The 24,466-nt window shown below is 37.5% G+C and overlaps 2 protein-coding genes across 2 annotated transcripts in view; both read left to right on the top strand.

Annotated features, from left to right (window-relative positions):
• Positions 1–6,260, top strand: part of anos1b (anosmin 1b) — a 63,966-nt gene extending 57,706 nt beyond the window's left edge. The window contains exons 13-15 of the mRNA XM_042483932.2: positions 3,809–4,041; positions 4,434–4,577; positions 4,845–6,260. Coding sequence (XP_042339866.2) covers positions 3,809–4,041; positions 4,434–4,574 — 374 coding nt within the window. The 3' untranslated portion in view covers positions 4,575–4,577; positions 4,845–6,260. The remainder of the gene's footprint in view (positions 1–3,808; positions 4,042–4,433; positions 4,578–4,844) is intronic.
• A 648-nt stretch (positions 6,261–6,908) lies between these two features.
• On the top strand, positions 6,909–15,991 carry LOC121941356 (uncharacterized). The gene is made up of 10 exons (XM_042484134.2): positions 6,909–7,041; positions 8,437–10,257; positions 11,010–11,115; positions 11,599–11,746; positions 11,930–11,977; positions 12,200–12,277; positions 12,752–12,889; positions 13,857–13,940; positions 14,134–14,184; positions 14,504–15,991. Exons 2-10 carry the CDS (start codon positions 8,745–8,747, stop codon positions 14,612–14,614), a joined length of 2,277 nt encoding a protein of 758 aa, XP_042340068.2. The 5' UTR covers positions 6,909–7,041; positions 8,437–8,744; the 3' UTR covers positions 14,615–15,991.
• The last annotated feature ends 8,475 nt before the right edge of the window (positions 15,992–24,466 follow it).

Here is a 24,466-nt window from a genome sequence, read left to right as displayed (position 1 = left end):
CTAGACTTTTAACATTCTACACTTACATCAAAACATTCTACAGTTACAGCAACATTCTAGAACTGTAACATTCAACAGTAACAGCAACATTCTAGAACTGTAACATTCTACAATAACAACAACATTCTAGAATTGTAACATTCTAGTTACATCATAACATTCCAGAACTGTAACATTCTACAGTAACAGCAACATTCTACAACTGTAACATTCTAATTACATCATAACATTCTAGAACTGTAACATTCTACAGTAACAGCAACATTCTACAACTGTAAGATTCTAGTTACATCATAACATTCTAGACCTTTGACATTCTACACTTACATCATAACATTCTACAGTTACAGCAACATTCTACAACTGTAACATTCTAATTACATCATAACATTCTAGAACTGTAACATTCTACAGTAACAGCAACATTCTAGAACTGTAACATTCTAGTTACATCATAACATTCTAGACTTTTAACATTCTACACTTACATCAAAACATTCTACAGTTACAGCAACATTCTAGAACTGTAACATTCAACAGTAACAGCAACATTCTAGAACTGTAACATTCTACAATAACAACAACATTCTGGAACTGTAACATTCTAGTTACATCATAATGTCCTAGAACTGTAACATTCTACAGTAACAGCAACATTCTACAACTGTAACATTCTAGTTACATCATAACATTCTAGAACTGTAACATTCTACAGTAACAGCAACATTCTAGAACTGTAACATTCTAGTTACATTATAACATTCTAGACCTTTAACATTCTACACTTACATCATAACATTTTACAGTTACAGCAACATTCTAGAACTGTAACATTCAAATTACATCATAACATTCTAGACCTTTAACATTCTACACTTACATCATAACATTCTACAGTTACAGCAACATTCTAGAACTGTAACATTCTAATTACCTCATAACATTCTAGAACTGTAACATTCTAGTTACATCATAACATTCTAGACTTTTAACATTCTACGCTTACATCATAACATTCTACAGTTACAGCAACATTCTAGAACTGTAACATTCAACAGTAACAGCAACATTCTAGAACTGTAACATTCTACAATAACAACAACATTCTAGAATTGTAACATTCTAGTTACATCATAACATTCCAGAACGGTAACATTCTACAGTAACAGCAACATTCTACAACCGTAACATTCTAATTACATCATAACATTCTAGAACTGTAACATTCTACAGTAACAGCAACATTCTACAACTGTAAGATTCTAGTTACATCATAACATTCTAGACCTTTAACATTCTACACTTACATCATAACATTCTACAGTTACAGCAACATTCTACAACTGTAACATTCTAATTACATCATAACATTCTAGAACTGTAACATTCTACAGTAACAGCAACATTCTAGAACTGTAACATTCTAGTTACATCATAACATTCTAGACTTTTAACATTCTACACTTACATCAAAACATTCTACAGTTACAGCAACATTCTAGAACTGTAACATTCAACAGTAACAGCAACATTCTAGAACTGTAACATTCTACAATAACAACAACATTCTAGAACTGTAACATTCTAGTTACATCATAATGTCCTAGAACTGTAACATTCTACAGTAACAGCAACATTCTACAACTGTAACATTCTAGTTACATCATAACATTCTAGACATTTAACATTCCACACTAACATCATAACATTCTACAGTTACAGCAACATTCTAGAACTGTAACATTCTAATTACATCATAACATTCTAGAACTGTAACATTCTACATCAACAGCAACATTCTAGAACTGTAACATTCTAGTTACATCATAACATTCTAGACCTTTAACATTCTACACTTACATCATAACATTCTACAGTTACAGCAACATTCTAGAACTGTAACATTCTAATTACATCATAACATTCTAGAACTGTAACATTCCACAGTAACAGCAGCATTCTAGAACTGTAAGATTCTAGTTACGTAACATTCTAGACCTTTAACATTCTACACTTACATCATAACATTCTACAGTTACAGTAACATTCTAGAACTGTAACATTCTAATTACATCATAACATTCTAGAACTGTAACATTCTACAGTAACAGCAACATTCTAGAACTGTAACATTATTGTTTCATCATAACATTCTAGACCTTTAACATTCTATGCTTACATCATAACATTCTACAGTTACAGCAACATTCTAGAACTGTAACATTCAACAGTAACAGCAACATTCTAGAACTGTAACATTCTAGTTACATCATAACATTCTAGAACTTTAACATTCTACATTTACATCATAACATTCTACAGTTACAGCAACATTCTAGAACTGTAACATTCAACAGTAACAGCAAAATTCTAGAACATTAACATTTTACAGTTACATCATAACATTGTAGAACTGTAACATTCTATAATAATAACATTCTAGAACTGTAACATTCTACTTACATCATAACATTCTAGAACTGTAACATTCTACAGTAACAACAACATTCTAGAACTGTAACAGTCTAGTTACATCATAACATTCTAGAACTGTAACATTCAACAGTAACAGCTACATTCTAAAACTGTAACATTCTAGTGACATCATAACATTCACGAACTTTAACATTCTACACTTACATCATAACATTCTATTACTTTTACATTCCACAGTTACATCATAACATTCTAGAACTGTAACATTCAACAATAGCAGCAACATTCTAGAACATTAACATTCTACAGTTACATCATAACATTGTAGAACTGTAACATTCTACAGTAACAGCAACATTCTAGAACTGCAACATTCTACAGTAACAACAACATTCTAGAACTGTAACATTCTACAGTTACATCATAACATTGTAGAAATGTAACATTCTACAGTAACAACAACATTCTAGAACTTGTAACATTCTAGTTACATCATAACATTCTAGAACTGTAACATTCTACAGTAACAGCTACATTCTACAACTGTAACATTCTAGTTACATCATAACATTCTCGAACTTTAACATTCTACACTTACATCATAACATTCTATTACTTTTACATTCCACAGTTACATCATAACATTCTAGAACTGTAACATTCTATAGTAACAGCAACATTCTAGAACTGTAACATTCAACAATAACAGCAACATTCTACAACTGTAACATTAAAGTTACACTATAACATTCTAGAAATTTAACATTCTACAGTTACATCTACATTCTAGAACTGTAACATTCTATAGTAACAGCAACATTTTTGATTAACTGCTATCACAAGTCAAACAATTTTTATCTGGCATACATGGGGAAGAGAAAGAATGAGAAAATGGAAAAACATATGTGATGGTGAACAAAATGTTGTCGCACATTGACGCATATTGGAGCCACTTTATGTTGACAGCTTTAGAAAATAAATTTGCTGTTATAGTACATTACATGGATTATCCACTTAAGATTACTATAACAATTTCATTACACACAACAACATTCCATGACTTTTCCAAAACTTTCAATATTTTTTGCTAATTCTATGACTTTTCCAGGCCTGGATAATGTGATTGTGAAAAGCCATGACTTTTTCAGGTTTCCCATGACCATTGGAACCCTGTATATATTATCACACCGTTAACCTGTCACCAGTCTTTTTGCATGCGCTAGTTAAATACAGTTCAAATAACTGCTTTTATTATCAAAGTGTAAATAATTGTTCAGGTCATTTCAGTGTACAAAACGTGTCATATTTAGCCTGTTGAGAAATACCATAAGTGTTCTTAGTGTGAGATAATGTTTTATGTCTTTTGTGTCAGAGCGCCTCCTGTCAGGCAGAAAGGTGATACTACGACCAGAACGACTGACTGCAGACTTTCAACAAGTCAATGGCACCCTGCTCATGACGCTTCGCTGGAGGATGTCCCAGCATGCACTGGACCCAGCAGCTGTGGAGGGGTTCCAGTTCACCTGGACACTGCAATCAGATGTTACCATGGAAACAGAGGGGCAAGAAGACACACTTATCTCCCAGACACAGACAATTGCACCGGTGAGACATGAAGAGAGGTCAACAGTGATGGCATTGTGTGTGTGGAAAAAATGCAGCTGGAATAAGAGAGGGTTTTGTGTGTGTGTGTGTGTGTGTGTGTGTGTGTGTGTGTGTGTGTGTGTGTGTGTTTTCAGTAGGGTAGTCAATAAGTCTTTCTGTATCACTTTCATTTTTCTTTTCTTTTAATTTGTACTTTAAAGAGGCAGTATTTGCATTCAAACAATTTAGTCACTCTGAGAAAATGTTAAAAATAGTAAAAAAAAAAACCCATCATAATACAGCATTTACATATTTTATAACAAAGCATAAATGTGGTGATATTGTTTATCTGTTCTGTGATATTGTTTATCTGTTCTGTGTCTTTGAAACTGACCCTGCTTCACCCTTCACAGTCTCAGCGGTCGGTGTCAGTTCAGAGCCTTCAGGCCGACAGTGTTTACCAGCTGCAGCTCCAGGTGCTAACAACAGGAGGCAGCAACGGTGCAGCAGTCTCCAAGACCATACATACTCCAGCTCTCAACACCACACATTGATAGGTAATGCTTTCTCAGTAACTCACTGCTTTACGATGCAGGATTAGGGCCAGGGTTTAAGAAGAAAAATAAATTAGATATAGAAAATAAAGTTGTTTTAAAGTCTGTTGTATTGCTTTAATTTGTAGCTCTGGTAAAAACTAATATTCTTACTATCTATCCCTTTACATGATAAAATAGCATACATTTCTGTCATGTTTGAGAATGCGTTTCTATCAAAGGATAATAGTCACCTTTTGTCTAATTAATCCTACCTGTCATCTCTTCCAGACTCAAACCCTGCAGTTGTCACCATCTGCTGCACTAACGGTCATCTTCACCAACATCTACTTTTCCGCTGTCTTCTACAGTGCGACATGCTTTGATTGCAGTCTGAGTGCAGAAAACAAGCTGTAAAATAAAGAAAGTTACTCTGTGTAGATCATTCTTTCATCATAACTGTTTTTCTTACTATGACCCCCCTCCCCCCACTTTTCAAACATCAGGAAGGTTGTGAGCCCGCTTTAATTGAAAATTATCATTAATCATTCATCTAATCGATCAATCTGTCAGGTGATCCAAAGGTTATGACCCAAGTCAATATTGTTTTGTATAAATTGTGAAAAAACTGTACCTGTACATGGTGCCGATTTAAAAAGCACTATGTTCTCACAGTTTGTCTTTGCAGTAAAACATGTATCCTTAAAGCATATTTTTTCTATTTTTGTATTAAAACTGCAGCATTTTCCAAATGACTCCTCGTGGCATTAGTGCCACGGCACCGCAGCGTTGCAAGACTCGTATGTGAAAAGTGAGACCCCTTGCACAGCTGCACCTGGTAATGGGTGGTGTTTAGATGGGACTAATCAGGTCATCTCTAATCATCTAACATCACTGGAGCCAAACGACACTTGTAAAGAGGCTTAATATGTCTTTTGTTTTTGATCATGCAAGTAGAGAACAATAGAGCACTGACCTTATGTACAAATAGAAATGTATAGCAACAGACTGACTGTTTTTTTCAATGCATACTCTGCTGCATTATTTTTAAAAATGGTAGGTCTGAGTTGGTTTGTTGAAGCCTTGAATTAAGCTGAAATATGTTTTAATATTTTGTTGACATGTGTTTTTTAAAGCTAATTTTTCACTAAAATCTGTTTGAATTTGCTTGTTTGATACATTTTGGGCCTTGTGCAGCATTACTTTACATTATGGTATACCCATTTCACTAAACAATAATATGTGATATTTTTACACTGTTAATAGAGCTTTACCTGTGGTCGATTTTTCTGTTTTTACAAAATTCACGGCATTACATTGACAAGGTTGGAAACTACTGGTGTCAAGCAACCAGTAATAATCATGTCAATTTTCTCTCCATGTAACCTCTCTGAAATTTTACTGTTGATAATTTTGTACTTACTGCAATTCCTTTACTTTTTGACCATTAGTTTTATTTATTGTTTTCCTTAGTTGTTTTTGTAATTAAAGATTATCAAGATACAATGTGTGTTGTGTCAGTGATCAGGTGGGTAAAAAGAAAATAAAAAAGGATAATAACATAAAACCATGATAATAGCAGTATGCATTATATTTTGCATTGTAATTATATTATGTTTTAGATGTGTTTTGCCAATGTTCAACATCACTTTATCCACTATTTTATCTTATTTGCTATGTCATTACTGATTAAACCTTTGAACCGTGAGCAAACTGGTGCAATTTCTTTCAAAAACATGCAAAAAAAAGGCAATGTGCAAACTGGTGAGAAATTCTCCACAAATTGCAATAATTTAGTAAATGTCGAAATTTATTTTCTAAAAGCTACAGGAAAATGTCCAGGGGAAAAAGGGATATATGTGTGTGTATATATATTTATATATATATGTATGTATGTATGTATGTATATAATCATATTTTTGTTGTTGTTTATTTGTATTATTATTATTATTATTATTATTATTATTATTATTATTATTATTATTATTATTTAAACCTTTTTTCCCACTGGACTTCTTTTTTGTCCCACTAATTCTCAGGTAATTTTCTCGTATTTTTCACTGATTTCTTGCTAATTTTTGGGTCGTTTTGTTCGTCATCGCCTTCTTAAATTAAAAAGAAATTAAGCCAACTCAGGTTTCAAATGGTTAATTGACATGTCACGCAAATAAAAGACACTAAAATAGGAAAACTGAAACAGGAAATATGCTGCTGGAGATATTGTTGTCTTTTGTAAGATATTGAGTTTAGAAGCGTTACAGCGATATTTAAAGGGAGAGTCGAATTAGGAAGAGTTAATTAAATTAGGAAGAGTTAATTAAAAGATATTGAAAGATGTTCGGTTACTTCGGGGGAGCAGCCGGAAGAATCCGGACGCAGCCGAAGCTGAGCCCGACACCGTGACGTAATCAATCAGCGACTACAGCTTGAGTTGTTGTTTCTTCAAATCGTGGTCAGAAGAAACACAGTTTGTTATTTCACATACAAGGTACTGTATAACGTTTTTTCTGTTCTCTTTTAGTCATATTTTTGCCTTTTACTCCATAACACCTTAACTACCGTCTTTCAGCTCCGTGTTTTGTTTATAGACGTCTCCAACTTCCTCTTGAAAATGGAGGAAATGTGTGTAGTCGCTGCTTTGTGTTTTCTCTTGTTTTGGCTGCAGCTAGCTGAGTTAGCTAGCCTCCAGGGGACGACTAACTTATGCAAAACTTAATGATATGTGATATCTGACATGCGTAAATTATCTGACAGTGCGTTATATTATTAATTGTGTGTGCAGCAGCCCGGTGCATAATGTTACATTACCTGAGCTAACGTAGCTTTTCATAACTTGAGTGATTGTGGGTACTGTAACAGACTTGCATTTTTGCTAATGACCAGCAAAGCTGCCATGACGAATTTATATGTGCATACTGAATTTTTACAGCTCGGGCATTGTTAAATGTCGCTGCTATGTTGCTAACGTAAGCTAACTACGAGTTTAGCTTCTCGACGAAATTACATCTCTTTGGAAAAGTGACAGTAACGTTACTAGGAAAAATAGGCGAGTGCCACACTTAAGTAGTTAGTATTGTTAAGTCGGCATATCTTTGTGCAAAATTTATGTTTGTTGCAAGCTAAAACGAATTATTCACATCCTGTATCTGAACAGCGAGACACCTGTTAGCCTAATAGAAGATAACTGTAGTTGCTACTTCAGTTCAGTATTTGGCCAAGTCTTAAACAAGCAGTGAATAAAGTCCCCGGCAGAACGAGAAACAGATTAAAAGGGCACTTTGTTTAGGCAAGGCAAGGCAAATTTATATATATAGCACATTTCATACCCAAAGGCAATGGCAAAGTGATTTATAGACTAGTCAAGTCAAAGTTCATTGTTGGCCAGTCACAGAGCATGTTACAAAGGGCTGAACTATAATAAATTCAATTCAATAACAATTTCAATTTGATTGATAAAGTCCAATATCACAAATCATAATTACCTACAGAGGGCTTCACAAGATACAACATCCCGCTGTTCCTCAGAGTGGATAAAAAAATTCCCTCTCAAAAAAAGCAAACCTTTAACAGGGGAAAATGGTTTAAACCTCAGGAGGAGCAACTGAGGATGGATTCCTGTGCCAGGACGGACACACGTGTAATAGATGCTGTGTGTACTGAACAGATCAACGTAATAAAATGACAGTAATCCATATTACAAAATAATACATAGAAAGAGAGAGGAGGACAAAGAAAAAAAAGGGGGGGGGGTCATTATTTGAAATAATAAGTAATGCCTTAAACATTTGAACTGCAAAGATTTAACTGTACAATGAGAAGCGCTTGCCAACATTTCATTCATTGGCTCTTGTTCTGTCTCTCTGTTTCCTCCTTGTCTTGCCAGATTTAGGAGACCATGGTGGTATTACTGAAGTGTACAGAGTCTACTGATCACTGAGGAACACTTTATGAGTGCCATGTTCTAGTCTGCTGTCAAGTCAATGAGCTCGATGGTGGAGAAGGCTTGAGAACAACTTCTGTTTTACACAGTAAAAGTACTTTACAGAAGTCTGCCTGGATGGAAACATAAGGATTAAGACTAAGGAAAGAAAATCACAACACACATACAATTCAGGACCAAAGGGGAAGGAGAGGACAGGAGTGCAGAGAGGGGGTGTTGGGGATGGGGTTGAAGAGCCAACGGAGGACGTCATGGTTCACAGCGGCTCTGCATCCCCAATGAAAACAACACCATCAGCATCACCTCATTTAACTGTGACTGCTACAGCACCTCCTCTAGTGCCTCCCCCTGGAGATTCTACAGATCAAGACCTAACCCAGACCCCTGCCAAACTCCTCACCAAAGACCTTACCTCTAACTCAGACCTGACACAGCCCTCTACTCCAACTCCTGCTGATCCTGAGCCCCCTGTTGTAACTGCTGGAGAAGCACTTACTCCTAATTCAACCCCAGTGTCATCCTGGTCTTCTACACAGACATCTACTGCTGCTCAGGGTCCAGTCAATGGCCGTACGTCAGGCAGGAAGAGGACGCCTAAAGCCTGTGACTGTTGTGGCCCCAACAGTACGGGACATGATGTTAGAGCCTTGGGCAGAGGGAGGGGGAGAGGGAGAGGAAGAGGGAGAGGGGCCATTAGGGACCTCGGGGACACCCCTAAAAGAAAAGTGGATGGCCAGCTGACACGTTTCAAGTGTTTTGATTTGACCAAGGAGACGGGAGAGGAAGCAGAAGATGACGATGAAAGACATGAGAAGGTGCAAAAGACTGTAGTAGTGGCTGAAACTCAGTCACAAATATCTGTTGCTCCCCCTGCCAAAGTCTCCCTGCAGGAGGGACCAATAAGGAACTATGTTGCTCCGGAGAAAAGCGATGAACAGAAAAAGGAGGACATGTTGATGGATGTGTCAGGGAGAAAAGGAGGCGGTGACTGCAAGAATGTAGAGATGATATTGTCAGGAACAGTGGGCAGGGGAGCACCAGTAGTAAGGGAGAGTGGAGGGAGGGTAATGGTGGGAGCTACACTTGCATCAAAAATGAAAGTAGACGGTGGAATAAAGAGGGGAGGTTCAGGTGGTGTTGTCATCAATTCTAAAATCAATGTACCAGCTCCATTGGTGTTTGTGCAAAGGCAAAACAAAGATGCACAGATGAACCATGGAGAGCAGACTGACCCCAGCTCACTTAAAGCTCCATTTGGAAATGGAGACACTGTAAATCTGAGTGACACCGAACCTGCAGAGGAGACGAAAGACGGTGACATAATCATGAGTGAAGTGAAAAATGGAACGCTTTCTATCTCGCAGCCATCAGATCCCGCTTCAAGGTCAGGATCTCCTCTGGATCTGGACTCTGAGATGCAGGTGGACAAGACTCCTGACAAAACGGACTTGGTGTCTGTTCCAGTAACTCTGTCCAACGGAAATGTCACCACACCAACAAGTGCTGACCACTCCTCCACACTTATGGAGGTGGAAACTTCTCATCCTACTTTGATTGCACCTCCGTTCCGGGGCCCGATCACAGTGAGCAGCATGGAGCACAGCAGGGCATTAAGAGACCACAGGCTGTACTGTCAGCGTGGAACCTGGGAGAAGGAGGGGGTGGAAGAAAACTGGGACAAAGAGCGGTCAGAAGACACAAAGGGACAAAAGATGGATGTGGAGAAGCAGAATGATAAAGAGCAGCTTACAGATATGATCCACGGTGAGATGTCCTCTCAGTTTGTTGGTGTGAAGCGTGTTAAATCATTGACCTTTTTACACAGAAACTGAAAGAAGTAAGTGCTGAGGAGGAGAGCATTTTTATCTGTCATATGACATTCATAAAATGTGGCCTCTTCCATGAAACATTTGTACACACAGAACTTTTATGGGATATTTTCTTATTTCAAAAGCACTTAACAATAATTTCCCGGGTAAGACATAAGTTAATTATTTTTAAGCTGATGTAAACAAGTTCCTTTTTTTGTTTTAACTTGGTCATCTAGCTTAATAAAAAACAGTCCAGAAATCCCAGAGATATTTTAGCTTTAAAGACAAGCCTAATTTAAGATCAGCCCTGAGTTTCTTTTTTTTCCACATGGCTAAGAACAAATCAGTCATCTGCACATATCATGAATCAGAAATAGGGAGGGATTTTTTCTATTTACAACACATTATCCTGATGTACCCTCTTAGAATAAGGTTTTTATTTGTAGACAGTATGTTTCTGGCATTTCTAATGTTTGCCAGTGAATAAATATGACTGCAGCTTTTACACAAACAAACAAAAACAATTTCATAGAGTTATTGGTATTGGATGTGCAAATATCAGCAGCGTGTGTGTTACTCGAGGTAAATCCACAAAAATGTAACACCACTTGAATTTATTAACTCACAGGCCTGAAATGACGAGCAGCAATTGTTAAGATCACAGGATTTAGTGATACTAATGTCCTCTTCTCTCCTCTTCTTCAGAGTTTTTGGAGAGTTTCTACATGAAGTACGGCAGTTTCATTCCTCTCAGTGAGACTGATGTTTTGGAATACCTGAAGAAGAAAGGAAACTCTGACCTCAGCAACAGGTCAGTATACACACACACACACACACACTCACAGTCACACTCAGTCTGTCTGAATGTTTCTTGAAGGTTTATCTATGTGTGTCAGTACTTTTGCATATGCCATTTTTAAAATCCTGCAAGGACGGCCATAAATTAAACAAGTGATACAGGGGAAACAGCAGCAAGTACTTCAGTTGACCAGGAATAAGATGAAACATAGATGCCTTATACATAATTTTTCCAAACAGCACACTGAAACATCAACAACGAACCATAGAATGCATCATTTACTGTGTACAGAGATTTTTTGCTGTTATGATCAACTTGACATAACGTGTTATTCAAAGTAAATATGAACCCTTTTCATTATCTGTGGGACGACATTATATGTCATCATATGTCATTTTATGTCAAATCAATCTGCAACTGCCATGTTCATTTTAATGTTCCTGTAGATAAAGTGAACACATTTTCGCTGCATTTCCTGTGTTGTTTTTGTTGAAGGGGACTGGACATTAAAGGGGAGATGACTCGGTACAGGGCGGCGCTGGCCTCTGCTCCTGTCGCAGGTTTCATGGTGACGTATAACAAACACACCCTGGGCCTGGAGGACCTCGGCACACTGGAGGAACAGAATTGGCTTAATGACCAGGTAAAGACAGACGAAGTGTCGTGCTGTTAGAAAAGCATTCTTCCAACCATCACACTTCGTTGTTCTCTGTCTGCCCTTCTAAAATAAAAAGTCATTTGAAAGATGAAATCAACAATGTAAAGATTTGTTGTGTTAGTGATGTAAGACAGTTTTATAGTGAAACTTTTTCTTCTGTCTGTGTAGATTATCAACATGTATGGTGAACTCATCATGGAGGCCACAGAACACAAGGTAAGTCAGGGTGTTCATATAGTCGATATAAAAATTAAAAAAGTCATATAACGAAGACATAAGATGAGATTTATAAAATATAAAAAGGGCTCAGTGTAGGAGTCGACAAACTGTTTCACAGTGTTTTGAGACTCCATATAATATTTCAAGTCTTAGACAGGTCATTAATTATTAATAAATAAACAATTAATCTGTGTAATGCCTTACTTATTTCTCTCCCAGGTCCACTTTTTCAACAGTTTTTTCCACAAGCAGCTGGTTGCCAAGGGTTACGAGGGCGTGAAGAGATGGACTAAAAAAGTAAGGAAGAATATAGTTTGGAGTTTAGCCATTTTACATTTACTTGAATGTCACTTTTTTGTTTTTGGCTTTTTATTTGCCTCTTGGTGTCTGGGCTTGACAGCAGCTGGTGCCCAGATGCAGCAGGAAATGAGATTTCACTGTCTACCTTTTTGTGGTCTGGTTTCTCTGTTGGCAACCACACTTTACATTCAGTTGGCTAACTACATAAAGGAAATATATGTCATGTGAAATGTGCTAATTAACGAAACCACCATTTCCAACCACCTTACTGTTCAGCCGTGTAAATAAAGGAGGTCAATACATTTTCCTGTGTGAAACAGCAATTCTAAAACACCTGTTTGTCCTTGTGGCTTAGTGTTAAATAAAATGTTTAAGCATTTAATAAATCATTAATTTGACGGCACACACCTGCAACATGTAGTATCTTGGATATCTAATTTGTGTGTATTTTAATTTGTCGGATTATTTCAGGTTGACCTGTTCTCCAAGTGGCTGCTGCTATTTCCCATCCACTTAGAAATCCACTGGTCCCTCATCACGGTCACCATGGCAACCAAAACCATCAGTTACTACGACAGTCAGGGAATCGTCTTCAGACACACTACAGATGTGAGCGCCTGCATGCATGTTGATGTCTTTGGGTCGTAGTTCATTATTTCAGATTTTTGGATGTTTTTAAATCCTTGTGAAACAAACGAGATCATCATCGATCCAGCGCTTCTGCTCTTGTTTTCTGATAAATTATTGAACTGTCAAGTTTGCTGGTTTCGGTTTAGTTTTATTGTATAAAAATGTCGAGTTTTAGTTTAGTTTTTTTCATTATAATATGGGGTATTTGTCAGGGAAAAGATTATTGATCACAGGATTTAGTGATACTAACATCCTCTTCTCTCCTCTTTTTCAGAGTTTTTGGAGAGTTTCTGCATGATATTTTTAATTACTTCAGTTAGTTTTCTTTTTTTATTCTTTTTTATATTTTTAAGTCAGGTTTTTATATTTATTTCCATAATTTTTTTACACCTAGTTTTAGTTTTATTTTAGTTTTAGTTAACTATAGTAAACTTGGTTTGATAATTATTATTTGTCTGCATGCTTGCATATATGTAGCATTTCTGACAGCTGTACAGAATGACCTTTTATCAGCATTATTAAAGGGGAAGTTTTTGTAGACGGAAATAGTGAAATCATCAGTCACATTACATATATGCCCTTACAACCCGATCCCTAACAAGTCGAAACCATCAGCGTAGATTGGCATGCAGCTGAAGATACATTTGACCATACATTTTCATGTTTAAATTTAGCTCACACTCTCACCATCTGCTTAATCATACTAAGGAGCGTCTTCCTTAGCTGTCCTTACCCTCAGCTTTTTAGTGAAGATCATGTCTGCTCTTCCTTATTGCTATTTAAATGCCTTCACATTAAGTTAAAATGTGTTAAACCTGTTTGATGTAGGTATTCATCATATTTCACAGTAAAAATGTAAAAAAGTTTGTGCTTCCAGGACAAAGCTAGTCCCTGGCGATAATTACATTGTGGCATAACTCTGTTGTCGTCTTTGTGTGTGATTCAGAACATTATGAAGTATCTTCAGTCTGAAGCCAAAGAAAGACAACAGACAGCTTTCCAGAAAGGCTGGAAGATAACCATCATCAAGGTAACCCTGAACCCCGACTGCAATGCTCATCCTGCATTCACCTACAATCTAAACTACAATAACTATAATGTCCAACATCTACTGTATATAGTTGTATGTATGTGCAGTAAACATACACATATAAAGACACTTGAGAAGCTGTAAATGTGACATTTTATGTCCCCTGTCTGACTGTGACTTGCTGACTCCTCAGGGTATTCCTCAGCAGAAGAACGACAGCGACTGTGGAGTTTTTGTCCTCGAGGTGAGACATTATCCTCTCCCAATTTCACAGCTGTCCTCCTGTCCATTTTCATCACTCTTTCCTTTTCTTTCTTTTCCTCATCTCCTGTCCCTGTTTGCCCCCTCTCTTTGCTCTCAGAAAAAGACATTAAGTACAGCTTTGTCTCCAGCGTGTCTTTCCTGCCCCAGGATTCTACACAAATGTGATCATTACTCTGTCTCCAAGGGGGCGAAAGACGCTGGAGAGAAGTTTCTGTCATTTTCCGCGTTTAATATGGCAACCTAGCTGTGGTTGTGGATCATTTTCTTGACTGTCTTTTCTTTTTGTCTTTGTCTCTCAGTACTGCCGTTGTCTGTCTGTGAAGCAGCCACTGCTGTTCAGTCAGGAGGACATGCCTCGCATCCGCAAGAGAATCCACAAGGAGCTGTGTGACTGTCGCCTCAACGATTAAACGACTGAATAATAGTCCCTTTCACTCACTGACTGCTCGCCTGGTTACATGAGACGTTGTGTCCAAACCTGTCAGACGACCTCTGTCACTGACAGTCCGTCACGTAAGCTAACACAACCCGGCCTTCGGTGTTCCAGGGAGCCCGAACTACAGAATGGCTGCTCACTTTTGGTTACTTTTGGAGTTCAATAATAATCTGTAGCTAATCAGATTTTTACTGGCAAAGAACTACTGACGTGGCCCTCTACTGACCCACAGAAATGCTGGACCCATCAGGTTGTTATTGCGTTGTGCATTTATCTTTCTCCGTGGATTTCAACTAAATGGCCACATGGTCTGTTAAGGACACAAGAGAGCTCTGAATTGGACCGAGGACACAGGCGTCGGACCAGCCTGGACCAATGGGACGGACCTTCCATCCCAAATGGAGTGGCCTTACCTCCCTGATGGCCATTTTAACCTGAACGACATTTTTAACTGTTTTAGCATCATTTTATGCATTTCATGCTGGACTTTACAGCAGTGTCATGCTTACAGTTATATGCTTGTTTTTCTAACATGTTTATTAAAATTAGGATGTTTCGATTCAGTGGACCAACCGTTCACTTAAAACTTGAAGGTTTGAGTTGGTTTCCTCCTCCTGGACATCAGATATTTGCACCGTTAGAGGCCAATTCAATGAAGATATCAACTGAATGTACTGATCACGTATTCTTCCTGGCTGCCTCGCAGGGTGGAGACTCAGCACCGTACTGGCTGATGGCACATTTTGGCTATGGCTTGAAACAGGGATCTGATTTTTCAAGGTCATTTTTGTTCAGAGTATCAGGTTTTTGACACATTACTTCATATAATTTCTTACTAAAATTCCACATTTACAGCTTTTTTGGAGGGGGTTGCTGTGATCACATTCGTATGATAGGTTTTGCACACGCATTTTCCTGCCTTTTCAGCTGAAAGCCATTGTTTGACCTTACATCTGAATCCATCAATTTGGAAACAGTTTTTCATGCTGGTGAGTAAATTTCTTGTTCAGCTGTACAGCTAGCTGCTGATTTGAGGACCACCTTTTTTTTCTTTTTCTTTTGGCCAAGCATTTTCTCCATGTTGACTTTATAGTGTCGAAGTCGACTGCTTCACATGGATGCATTACCGCAGTTGCAGGAAGTCGTAGTTACAGAGAAACAAGTGGACCTCAGCTATTTTGAATAAATCTTCTGTCCAACATAGAGTTGTTGTTATATTCACTTATATGTATTTACAAATTTTATTGTACTTCTACTGGCCTACTACTGTACATGCTTGCTTTGGCCAGAAACCACAGCTGTTTCTGGACTGTTTTTATTGTTGTTATTAAAAGGCCAATACTGCTGGGAATTTTGTTGCCGCTTTTCTCTGAAGTGGTTTAGAGTGAGTAGCACACTGGTGTGATTAACAAAATCAAAAATATGTTTATAAAAAAAACCAAAAAACTAAACAAACCAAAAAACATGGTGGCAACCATATACAGTGACAGGATGGACGACTACTTTTAAACTTTACTGATAGTGATAATTGAGGGGGTTTTTTTTCAACCAACAAAACCCCTTCAGCATTTCACCCTTGAAAAGATTTATCCTTTTTTAGATGTCCCTGAAGACCCAGTACCAAATAAAAAATCTACTTGCCAAAGGTAAGTAGAGGAATTGACTTCATTTTGATATCTGCACAATTATTTATATTAATACAGTAAATTATCATTCCCTCATTAATAGTGTGAGATTGACTTTAAGGATGATCATATCTCCCCCTCAAAGTCTCATCAAAATCATGAGGTTCGTTTTTCTTTTTTTTGTCAATGAAAATAATCTATCATTAGGAGAGGATCTCTGCGTTAGTGAGGGATGAAAAACCTAAAGTATCTATTTGATAAAAATGATATGTTACAGATCAATGTACTTAATTCAGAGCCTAATGAACTACTGCATTACTATTTAATTACCAGAAGAGGGGGCCCTTTATCTGCAGTCATCATGTTGCCTGGGTCGTCCTTTCTTTTTTTTTCTTGCTGCACATTCAGAGCACAAGGTCAGGACCATGACAGGAGCTCTGGAGCTGAATCGAGATTGTGTTGCTTGAGGGCGTTTAGCAGTGACACCTACTGAGGTGCTTGACACATGCCTACAGAGTGACGTCTGTCTGATTACCTTTGTGCTACATACTTTAATGTCATAATTAGCATTACACAGGCCCATGAATTAGTTGACCTTTAAGTACAGCATTATGCTAATCATGTGCATTATATAAAGGCAACTTCCAGTTTGAGATTACTGCTCGAGCTCATCTCAGCCTGTGGGGAGTGTTTTCTTCAAATATGCACAGTTGAAAAACAAGAGCTGTGCTGCCTGTTTTGCACTTGATTATCTGATCTGATTTTTTTTTTTAGCATCGAAAACTAATTTTCTACATTCTGGTGAATTTTTCTGCATCAATTTATGGTGGAATTGTTTCTATTTCTGTTAAAGAAAACACAAAATTCAGGTGCTGGGGGACAATTCAAAATATAGAATATAATGCATTAAGGCTCTGCGGCTTTCTGTATGCATCAAACTATTTACTCTCCTTCAGATCAATTCTTCTCAACTTATGTTATTGCTGCTGAGATTAGCATGTTTATTCTTCCCTCCTTTATTGTGCCTTTTTGGGGAAGTAATTCCTTTAAAGGGACAGTTGACCCCATTATCAGAAATACAGATTTTTCATCTAATCTGTAATGCCATTTATCTGTCTAGGTTGTTTGAGATGTCCTCTTGCCCATATATTGCAACTAGATGGCACTCGGCTTGTGGTTCTCTGTCTCTTCAAGGCGATCCAATAATTTTTGAGATATTTTGACCAAAATGTTACCAAAAGACAGTGGCATACTATATAGAGCCACACTGCACACATAGCTATAAAATATAGATTTCAGCTTTAACTGATTATATCCCTGCTTTAGTTTAAGCATCAGTGTGGAGGTTTGCTGTAGTGGTGTGGAGGCAGTTTGGAGGCACAGCAGTAGGTGCGGGTGCCTCTGTCTTCCTCTACCAGCAAAACTAATTCAGCTCTACACAGGCAGCCTAAGTGCTGCAAAGCACAGCTTTATCCCCATAATGTGGGGAAACTTTAATAGGATGAGCTGATAAGAGTCAGGAGGAAACTGCCCTCCCTCTGTGTGAGAGCTGCTGTCATGAGTCTGATTTCATCTCCCAGTTAGATTTGTTCTTGTCTTTTCTTTCACCCCACTTGCCTCTGTTGGTCTGTTGAAATATATTCCTCTTGTCTCTCTGATGCCTTTCTGTCTGGAGCCCCCAACTTCAACTTTATAGTCCCAAAGGGAAAGTTGGCTGCAAACCAACAACTAAAAATATTCATGAAAGTACATAAAACAAAAATATATTAAAAACCACCCACAAATAGGACAAAGAAACCAAAATATGACTTAAATAAATAGCAAATAAAGGCAAAAATAAAGTCGCCAGCACTGATAAATAAAAACTCCAGAAGACACCAACAGATAACTCAGAGTAGCTCCTGTCACATTGATCTTTTAAAAGCATAAGAATAAGATCCAGTCAAAGTGAAGTGCTGCAGTATGAGAAGCCAACTGCCAAGAGCCAGCTCTCATTACATTAAAACATTTAGTCTGCTGGAAGAGTCTCTGACGCACCTTGCATTCATTTTGGGCACCATGACTCTGTAGGCAGTAAATATTTCCAGAGGGTTTATAGTCCCTAATGATGACCATTTATGCTAAAAGCATTTGAAAGCATATAATGAACACTGCAGGCAGGTAGAGCCTCTTCAGTTCGTGGCCTTCATCAGTGAACTGAAAGGGAAACTATTTTACCATTTACCATGATTTATGTTGGTGCACAGAGAATATAAAGGAGCAAATTGAGGTTATATAAAAAATCGACAAGAAAAAAACTTTGCAATCCAAAATCTTAGTCTCATTAAACACGTAAGGCTGAAAAAGAAGCCGAACTGACTGACAACTGAATGTTGAAATAAGAATAAAAATGTAAAAGTTGAACTCCAGTGACCTCTTGAAATAATTTTCATCAGAGAGAGCCACTGGTGTCAAGTAATTCAAAGCTTTGGTGTCTTTATTTTTTGGAGCAGGGACAAAAAAGTAAAGTTAGTAATAAAGCATTGCAGTGCTACAGTATATATTAAGTCAGTTGTAGCAGCAGACCTGGAAATATGACACAAATCATAATCTCAGAGGGAAAAATAAGTACGATAGAAGAACACTGAAAGAGTATTAAATATCAGAAAAAAACTTTTCTGGTTATCTGGCAGCCGCTTTAAAGTAAAATAATCCAGTGAGATTATGTCTTTACCTCTATCATGAGGCCTGACATGTATTTCATTCCATATGGGATTATTACAGATGAATTTAGAAGGAAGCTTGTTCATATAACGAAAAGTTTGTCACCATGTCTTCTCTGTGACAGCAGCTTTGTTCTTTGTACCAAAGGCAGTTTTCATTTTTGTTTGTTTGTATATTTTTATTTGGATAACGCAGGACTATGTGCTTAACAGTTGTTTTTGATATCATGCAATACAACTAATGTCAGATGAGTGTTCAAAGACGGTGCAGTTTGTTGAAGTGGTCTTGCAGGACATCTTGACTTGTTGTCTCTGCAGTCCTGTTTTAAAGAATTAGAGCAGATTTATCGGAGCTGCAAGAGTTAAACTCATACAGAGAGTAACTCAGAATAGTCCTACTATTTTTTCAACGTTTTTTGTGTTTGGTTTTTACTTTTTTCAACTATTTTCAGTTGATTTTCTTGAAACTTTTATACTGATTTTTTTGTTAATTTTTGGGCCATGTCTTGTTAAGTTTTTGTTGCCTTCTCCCTGTGTGTGTGTTGTTTTTTTTGTTTTTTGTTTTTAAAGAAAACAAACCAATTTGCTCAGGTCTTAAAGGGTTAATTATTTGGATTGATGACTGATTTCTTATTTTCACTGAGTAAAACTTTGCCACAGAAAATGAATGTGAAAGGGAGGGGAAGGATAAGCAGAGGTGGGGTGGCATGAAGTGGGCATAGGGAAAGAGATTTATTTTGGAGAGATTGAGATAAAGGTCAGAAAGGGAGGATAAAGCTCAGAAAGAAGAAGAGTTTGGATCTTAAAGGACACTGAGATGGATTAAAGGATGAGAGGAGATGGACGGTTTGGAAGATCTGAGGAGGTCAGCGCTGCAGGAGGTACGCAGCATCACAGATATTAGTCATACAACTAAATGTGGATAAGAGGCTTTTCAAATAGTTATGTAAAACATGGTCGAGGCTTTAAGAAAAGGAAAGTCCGATAGAGGTTGATGAATATTCAAATACTTGAATTTCAAGGAAAATCTGTCTGTGGAAACACAAAGGGGGGTTTTCATACATAAAAGAATGTAACTTTAGAAGATATTCACTTGATTCAAGGGTCTCATCTTAGCTTCAGATAAACTTTGGAATATATTTTTGCACAGAGTGAGGATTGTGGATTTTTACCACCATCTCTCACATTCAAAGCGCATTAAAAAGAGATCTCCATCCTTCCAATATGAACATGGAAAAATCTGCAGCAATGTTCATTTGGCCACCTGATTGTGTAAAGGCAAAACTGGTAACCTATCCTTTCACATGTACCAGGACATCACAATTACAAGATCAATGAAAAAAACATTAATATGAGTAGTTAAAGAAGTTCACGAACAATATTTGTAAACAACATTAATGTCATTTAATAAAGGGAGTGCCGTGTATATACGTTTTCAAAATACTTCTTTCTCCTCAAACACTTCAATTAAACAACAGTGTAAATTTAGGTGGATGTATTAGCAGAAATGGAATATATTGTAATCAGCATATTTTCTGTAGTGTAGAATCACCTGAAAATAAGAATCATTGTTTTTCTTTCCTAAGAATGAGCTGTTTATATCCACATAGGGAGCAGGTCAATGGAGATCTCCATGTTTTATTTATTTATTTTATTTTATTTTTATTTTTTTGGAGAGGAAGTGAACTCTGAGGCTCCCGGTCAAAACCTCCTGAACAATGAAAACTGAAGGAATTTTAACAATTTTTTAACAACAATTTTAGCTGGTTGCAATTTGCAATCCTCACCACTACACACCACTAAATCCCCCTAAATCTTACACACTGTTCCTTTAACAAAATAAATGAATAAAACAAGAAATGGACAAAATGAAGAAATAAAAAAAGCATGAACTCATACAGAAGCATGTCAATGGATCTGTATATACTGTGCAGTATCAATGAAACTTTTAAGTGATCATAAAGAGTGCTTCAAAGAGTGCAAGGCCTTGAAATTCTAGAAGGCCTTGAATATAAAAAATGAAAAGCTAACCGGAGTCGTATTCCTTGTTTGTGTAAGCATACTTGGCCAATAAAGCTGATTCTGATTCTTATCATTATAGCTTTTATTCCTATTACAGCCCTCCACATGAGGCATCTGTTTTAATGAAGCTGCAGTGCTCAGATGTCCTCATCTATTGTGGTACAACACAACAGCACAGTAAAATTTATTTTACACATTATTGGTGAAATCTAATGTGATTTTACATATAATAAACACACGTTCAACCATTCACACTGCTGCATAAGCTATTCAATGACAATTAGCTCATTTCAATGTTTATTTTGTTCTCAGAGCTGCACGTCTTCATCAATCTGCTGTCTCTGGTAAACAGCACAAGCACCATACTAAGACAGAAGTGTTGATGGAGGAGGGCATGATGAGAAAGATTAAGATGTCCATCTGTTGCAGAAGCTTGGATTAGTGTGCAGCAGAGCTTCTGATTCGGTGAGATGCTTGTGCTGAAATGATTGGATATGGGAGACATGTATCTTAGATGAGGGGGAAAAAAGATAACTGATGAGCAAATTTTACCTTTGCATAAATGCCACCACTCAGTGTGACTCAGCAGCAGTCAGCAGGGTGCAGACGGGTAAAATGAAACTGCTGGGTGTGTGTGGTGTGTGATGTTTGCAGACGGCCTAACTCCGACTGACTGAATGACTGACTAAATGAATGACTCAATGAATGAATCAATGAATGAGTTGACCTTTGGATCCATGAGGTGTATTGATTCTAAAAAAAATCAGACCTTTGGAAAAACAATGATTAATTCCATTTGATTACTGTAGCAAACAATGCCAAAAACAAAGTCGACCACAGGATTTTTAAATACTACCAGAGAACTTTGACATCCCTAATTTCCCATAAGAATATGGACCATATGTACAAATGGCATGATTACTATTTGTAGAATAAGTGTCTTTTCATACCTAAATCTCTGTCTGATATCATTTCAGGCCCCCACATTCTGCTAAGTTTCCCTCCTTCGTGATTACCTGCTCATCCCTAATATGTTTCACCTGCATCTGATTGTCACACCTGTGTCTTGTCTTGTCCCTTCCCCTTGTGTATATAGGCTGGGTGTTTGTTCCTTTAGTTTCAGTTTGTCTTTGTCTCTTGTAGCAAGTGGTTCAGCACTATCTTCCGTGCATTAACCTCCTTGTGCCTGTTTGTGTTGTTTTTTGACTCTGCCTTTGATTGAAGACCATGATAACCACTTACCCGATCAGCCTCTGAGTCAAGCATGTGGGTCTATTCCTTGTGAGCTTCATGACTGTATACAACTCGATTCTCTTTTTGTTACTGACGTTATCAATTTTATCTTAAAATACTATGGTGCAACAAAACAATGGTTTCAGGTGTAGCAACACATGTTTGTGTTATGTGGGTGTGTGTGTTGAAATACACAGCAAAAAATGATCTGCTTTAAGTGTATGTACATAATTTTTTGTCTTTGTTTATAGGTAAAAATGGTTGTGCCAATAATGATATGTACTCAAAATGTCCTGTGTAATTACAGTATGACAAAACAGTGCTAAGTGTGGAGAGAGGTGTGGTGAGACTGTGACTGTTTTCAGCCCTTTGCGACTAAATACAGACAGAGAGGGATGCGCGTACACACACACACACACACACACACACACACACACACACACACACACACACTGTAAGCTCTTTCTGTCCCTGTAGAGCTTCATATATAACCTTCTACTTGCTACCTCATTGCCATGACGATGGCCTTTAGGTAAATCCAAGGCTAAATGTCTTTGTCAGCGTTGCCATTAAGGGTCACTCCACAGGTAGCTCTTTTGTCTCCAAAGGCAGAAATTACAAAATGACAAAACAAGTCACTTTTTTTTCAGCAGCTGTGGCACATCCATTATCAGGGAATGGATTTTTTTTTTGCTTCTTTTTTCTTATAGACTTGGCTGAATTTTGTAAACAGCACAGTCATCAGAAGAAAATGTTGGTTTGTGTCATACCGATCATATCAGCTTTTCTAAAGAGACAAATTATATGAGCTGACTGTGTCACTGGGAGGTGGAGAGGATGGTGAATGCCGTGACACCAAGGCCAGACGCCTACCGAGCTGCAGACCACTACTGGAGACTATCAAACAACAAAACTAGTTGTGATTAATTCAGTCATTCCATTGCTTCCACATAGGATAGTTCTACGTAACGTGTTTGTTGTTTTTTACTGAGATGCCACTGTGTTTCATGTTGGGATAGTGCCACAAAAAGCCAGGCATTTTAAGCTAAAGATCTTTTCTTTACCATAACTAAGTTGTTTTTTTTGTGTGCTTAAACCTAACCACACAAAAACAGTCTGGAGATTGGGTTGCGCTGAATGCTCAGGCGGGCAGAGATGCTGATTAAATTATCCATGACTTCATGAACAGCATGTGAATTTACACACAAACACACGCAAACACATGTTTGTACCATGCTCGTGAGGAACTTCATTTGCATTTTTAAAGTCGTAGTTTTGTTGGGAAATACACTTATCTGCTCTCTTGCTGAAAGATAGAAAAGACTAATACCATATTTGTATAGTTTGTTTCATCCACACAAAAATGGAAGTCCTCTCCTAAAATTGCACATTAGTCTTGATACTTTGGTTTTTGTATTAAATAAACAAAGATATGTATGATTTCCCCTGGTTCCAGTCTTTATGCTAATTTATTTTAATAATATCTTCAGATTTCCAGAACAGATGCAAGGGTAGTATTGGTTTTCTACTAAAAGCAAACCAACAGCACTTCAGAAAATGTCAAACTCATCCTTTGAAACTAAGTCAAACCATCCCTAAAACAGCCCTTTGAAGTCATGAAGACTCACAAAAACCCTCACCTACAGGTCTATACTCAGACTGGTCCTCACAAATACAGAACCACGAGAGCCTACACACACATCTCCAGCCTCCTGGTATGCACAAAAGTATTTATTTCCATTGCATTGCCAAGGTTCTCCATCCCTGAACTAACAATACTGCTGTTAACAGCCGTCACAAACTGCAGAGTGTTTGGCTTTGCTGTGATTGCTCTCCGAACTCTCATTACAAAGAAGATTCAACACAGCATTTTTACTCCACCATGGGAAATTTTGGGAACACATTTTTTTTGGGCGACATGCAAACCCCTGACTTATTTTGCAGAGAAGACTGTGGAGCTTTCAACTCCCAAGATTTATTTGCATTGCAATATGTATTGTTACTCCAAGAGAACTCGGTGCTTTCACTCTGCCTGAGAGAAGTGTCTTTGTGTCTCCTCAGAGTAATGTTAGTTTGATGTGTCTGTCAGCAAGGAGACAGAAAAAGTCTCAGAAACAGCAATAAAATGATCAGGCAGTGCTTCGAGACGGGAGAAACAGCTGTTGTGTCGGTGTTGGAAAGCACACTCTGGTTGATTATGAGTTTTTCTGCCAAGCATGTAAACAGGGGGTTTGCCATTTTGTC

Source organism: Plectropomus leopardus, chromosome 5 (assembly GCF_026936395.1).
Source record: "Plectropomus leopardus strain MGB_pleo_1.0 chromosome 5, ASM2693639v1, whole genome shotgun sequence".
NCBI lineage: Eukaryota > Metazoa > Chordata > Actinopteri > Perciformes > Serranidae > Plectropomus > Plectropomus leopardus.
Note: the sequence above shows the minus strand (reverse complement) of the source record. Positions and strands in the feature narration are given on the sequence as shown.